The sequence below is a fragment of the Alexandromys fortis genome, unplaced genomic scaffold, assembly GCF_014885135.2.
Source record: "Alexandromys fortis isolate MF-2015 unplaced genomic scaffold, M_Fortis_MF-2015_v1.1 scaffold_119, whole genome shotgun sequence".
Taxonomy (NCBI): Eukaryota; Metazoa; Chordata; class Mammalia; order Rodentia; family Cricetidae; genus Alexandromys; species Alexandromys fortis.
In genome coordinates, this window is record NW_026067991.1 from 1767146 (window position 1) to 1771519 (window position 4374).

The window sequence follows — 4374 nt, forward strand, 5'->3', positions numbered from 1 at the left end:
GGTTTAAGAGCACTGGCTGCTCTTCACATAGTCCAGCCTGACCTTGAATTGGCTATGTAGTGCAGGCTAGCTTTCAAAGCCTGATTATCTTCCTCTACTATGAAGTGCTGAGATTACAGGTGTGAGTATTCAACCCCAATACCCTTCCCACTCTAAATAGCCTATTTTTTGTTAGTTTTTTGTTTTGGGGGGACAGGGTCTCCCTAAACACAAATATACAACATAACAAAACAGGGTCTCACTAAACACAAACACACTAAACAAATATACAAAACTCTGGTTGTATTGGAATTCATTATGTAGACCAGGCAGGCTTTGAATTCACAGAGATTCACATGCCTTTGCCTCCCAAGTGCTGGAATTAGAGGCACAAGCCACTATGCCTGGCTCTAAAACTTCCTGAGAGTTATCCAACGTTAGTGAATCTAGTGGACTCTGCCTCTCTGAAGACACTGTGATTCCATTTGAGCAAGCTGGAAGTTTAGTTTTCCAACCAACTAACCAAATTTCAGCATTCAATTCTTTTTTTTTTTAAATATTTATTTATTTATTATGTATACAATATTCTGTCTGTATGCCTGAAGGCCAGAAGAGGGTGCCAGACCTCTTTACAGATGGTTGTGAGCCACCATGTGGTTGCTGGGAATTGAACTCAGGACCTTTGGAAGAGCAGGCAATGCTCTTAAACACTGAGCCATCTCTCCAGCCCCTCGGCATTCAATTCTTAAATCCTAGTTAAGTATTACTGTGACCTTAAAGAAACTATCAATTCTGAAGTAATGAGTTTTGATTGAATTTACTTTTTAAAAACCACTAGGATTTTTCTCCCCCAGTCAAGAGTTTCTTTGTGTAGTCCTGGCTATCCTCGAACTCACAGAGATTCACCCTCCTCTCTGCCTCTGGAGTGCTGAGACTAAAGGAATGTGTCACCACTATCTGGCAAAAACCATTTGGATTTTAATTGTGTTGTAGAAGTATAGTAACAAACATTTGGATGTTTATAGACATTATTTCCACTCTAGCAGATAAATTCAATAAATGTCATATCCCCACTCCAAAAAATAAAAAAGGAAAAAAGAAAAGCTAATCCTATTTCAATGTCACATTATTAATCCCACAGTTAATGCTTGTAAAACATACCCTTAGGAGAGATGGCTCGGGGGTTAATTGCACTGTCTGCTCTTCCTGAGGACCCAGGTTCGTTCCCAGCACCCAGATATCTGTTAGCAATTGTCTGCACTTCTGTTCCTATGGAACCAACACCTCACACAGACATACACATAGACAAAACACCAATGCACATAAAATGCAAGTAAATAATTTAACAAAGAACTCATTCTACTCATTCTATACCAGATGAAGACAACACTTTTAAGTATTAATCTAACACAAAGAAGCGTCTTCTACCAGACTACCCAATACTATTTGAGGGTTATAGAACAGAACACTAAATTTAGCTGGCAATGACCCAAAATTTCCTCTGGGAAACATAATTTTTTGTTGTTTGTTTTATTGGACAGGTTCTTACAATGTAGACCAGGCTAGCCATGAACTGACAGAGCTCTGCCTGGAAATGAAATTTTAACCATAAGGAAGACAAAATAGCCAGTTAACACGCCTTGTCACAAGTGAATCGGTCCCGTTTATTAGGTTCATAGAAAACATCTACCTGTCTAAAACTCACAGGGAAAAGTGGCCGTATTTGAAAACAGCTACAAGGATCAAAGAAGAGCACAAGATGGTGATGAGCAGAGTCACAGAGCACACCAAAGAGGTGTGGATCGTCAGTCCCACTGGAACTTGGAGGGTCACATTCTTACGGATCTGTGGGGAGAGGGAAAGAGAAAATCAGAGGCGTTGAATAACTCTAGGTGCTCATCTACATCACGCTCCTCCCAACCAAGGCTAGAACTTCTCACAAGAGGGGCAGAAAGAATGGAAGAGCCAGAAGGTATGGAAGGCCGCTGTGAAATGCATAGTTCTGGACATGACATGGCTGTTGTCTGTATGGGCTCACAGAAGCTGGAGTTACATGCACAAGACATGTGTAAGATCAAGTCAATCAAAACTCCAGCTCGGTTGGGGGCCTCTGAGGCTCCACAGCTAGTGGAGGAGCTACAGCAGTTGATGGCTGCTAAGGGAGGAAGAGTTAGTCTCCTTTGGGGACATGTCACTGGCAGGCTGCTCATGCCCCTGTGGATGGCCACACACCCATGTGTACGTGGACAGCACTGACCAGGTTCATTAGGTTATACATAGTTTTTAAAAAGAGGACATGAACGTGGGAGGGTGTGTGGCACTAGGAGGAGTAATGGTTGATAGATATTATCAATATACACTGCATAAAGTTTTTGTTTTGTTTAGTTTTTTTTTGCCTTTCAAGACAGGGTTTCTCTGTATAACAGCCCTAGCTATCCTAGAACTGGCTCTGCAGACCAGGCTGGCTTCAAACTCAAGAGATCTGCCTGTCTCTGTCTCCTAAGTGCTGGGATTAAAGGCTTGCTCCACCACCACCCATCTTTGTTTTCTTTTTTAAAAGACTATTTTTTTATTCTTAAAAGTTTTCTTTTCTTAGCCAGGTGTGGCGACCCATGTCTTTAATCCCAAAACTTAGGAGGCAAAGACAGGCAGATCTCTTGAATTTGAAGCTAGCCTGATCTATAGAACAAATTCCAGGACAGCCAGGGTACACAGAGAAAACCTGTCTCAAAAAACCAGAAAAAGAAAAATTAGAGTCACTTAAATGTACATCTTATGGTGACCGCACCGTTTCTTTGATTCTCTAACTCAAAAGTTTGTATTAATTCTAACTACCTTTTCTTAAGAGACAGGGTCTTGGGCTGACAAGATAGTTCAGTGGGCAAAAGCACTCACTTGCTATCCAAGTCTGATGTCTTAGGTCTGATTTCCCAAACCCACAGTGAAAGGAACCCTTGTTGTGCAGTGGTGGCTATGCCAAGACTTTAACCAACACTTAGGAGGCAGAGGCATGAGGATCTGAGTTCAAGGCCAGCCTGGTCTATGGAGCAAGTTCCAGGACAGCCAAGGCTACACAGAGAAACCCTGTCCAAGGACAAAAAAAAAAAAAGAAAGAAAGAAAGAAAGAAAGAAAGAAAGAAAAAGAAAAGAAAAGAAAGACTGGATAGGAGGAGAAAACTAACTCCTAAAAGTGTACTCTGACCTCTACATATACACATACACACACACCACTAATAATAAATAACAAGGAAAATTAAAAAGAGAGAAAGAGAGAAGGATCTAACCTCAAATTCCCTATGTCATCAAGGCTGGCCTGGGGCTCATATTCCTTATGCTTTAACCTCCTGAGTACTGGGAATACACACATATTATATCATACTTTCACTTAAATTTTTAATTTTTCTATGTTGGGGTTCGAACCCAAGGTCTTCCACTTGATAGGCAAGCACTCTTCCACTAACCTACATTCTGGGTCCTCCTTTCCTAAAAAATGGTATATTCCTTTATGGTTTTGTTATTTTAGTTTGAAGCAGGGTTTCACACAGCATAGACTGGCTGCGAATCACTATGTAGGATGGCCTTCCTGCTGAAGGAAAAATGAATGCATCTGCAGGTTTTCTTTACACCTTTACAAAGTATCCAAGTAACACATATACTCTGAACTAAGGAGGCATGGGACTCACTCCCCACCAGCTCCCAATTCAAATGACACTGACTGTACTCACTGTGATCATCAGTAACAAAGAATCTCAAAACAACACAGGTGCTCTGTATGAGAATACAGCACACTAACCTTTCAACACAGCAGAGACTGAAGTGAGACAGTTATTTAAAAGCAGCAGAAAGCTTCTTACTGATTTATACTGCATGTTCTTCCACCGGCACATCTCCTCACTGTTCAAAGCACAAGGAGCTGCTACTTCTGACTGACCCCAGCATTTCAAAACAGGGAACTCTGAAAAAAGGGGTAAAAACAAGACGTCAGAAACCTCATCTTTGGATTCAAGGCTACAGCTTGCCTTGCACTTCATCAGGAACCGTTCATGCTGGGATATGAGAATTCAGATATCTCTACACACAGTGTAGATGGCTTGGACCCACCTGTAGATAGAGACTGCACTTTATTTCTCAACTGCCTAGACTCAAATAATCCCACAGAAACTATGTTAATTACAACACTGTCTGGCCAATAGTTTAGGTGTATTCCTGGCTAGCTCTTACAGCTTAAATTAACCCATTTCTATTAATCTGTATATTGTCACAAGGCTGTGGCCTACAGATAAGGTTTTCTGGTGTCTTTCTCCTTTGGCAGCTACATGGCATCTCCTTGACTCCACCTACTCTTTCTCTTTCTCTCTCTCTCTCTCTCTCTCTCTCTCTCTCTCTCTCTCTCTC

The 4374-nt window shown here is 41.4% G+C and overlaps 1 protein-coding gene across 1 annotated transcript in view; it reads right to left on the reverse strand.

Moving 5' to 3' along the window:
• Positions 1-1619: 1619 nt before the first annotated feature.
• Positions 1620-4374, reverse strand: part of Pigx (phosphatidylinositol glycan anchor biosynthesis class X) — a 20504-nt gene continuing 17749 nt past the window's right edge. The window contains exons 7-8 of the mRNA XM_050159834.1: positions 3834-3934; positions 1620-1824 (exon numbers count right to left, since the gene is read on the reverse strand). Of these exons, the coding sequence (XP_050015791.1) occupies positions 1681-1824; positions 3834-3934 (245 nt within the window). The 3' untranslated portion in view covers positions 1620-1680. The remainder of the gene's footprint in view (positions 1825-3833; positions 3935-4374) is intronic.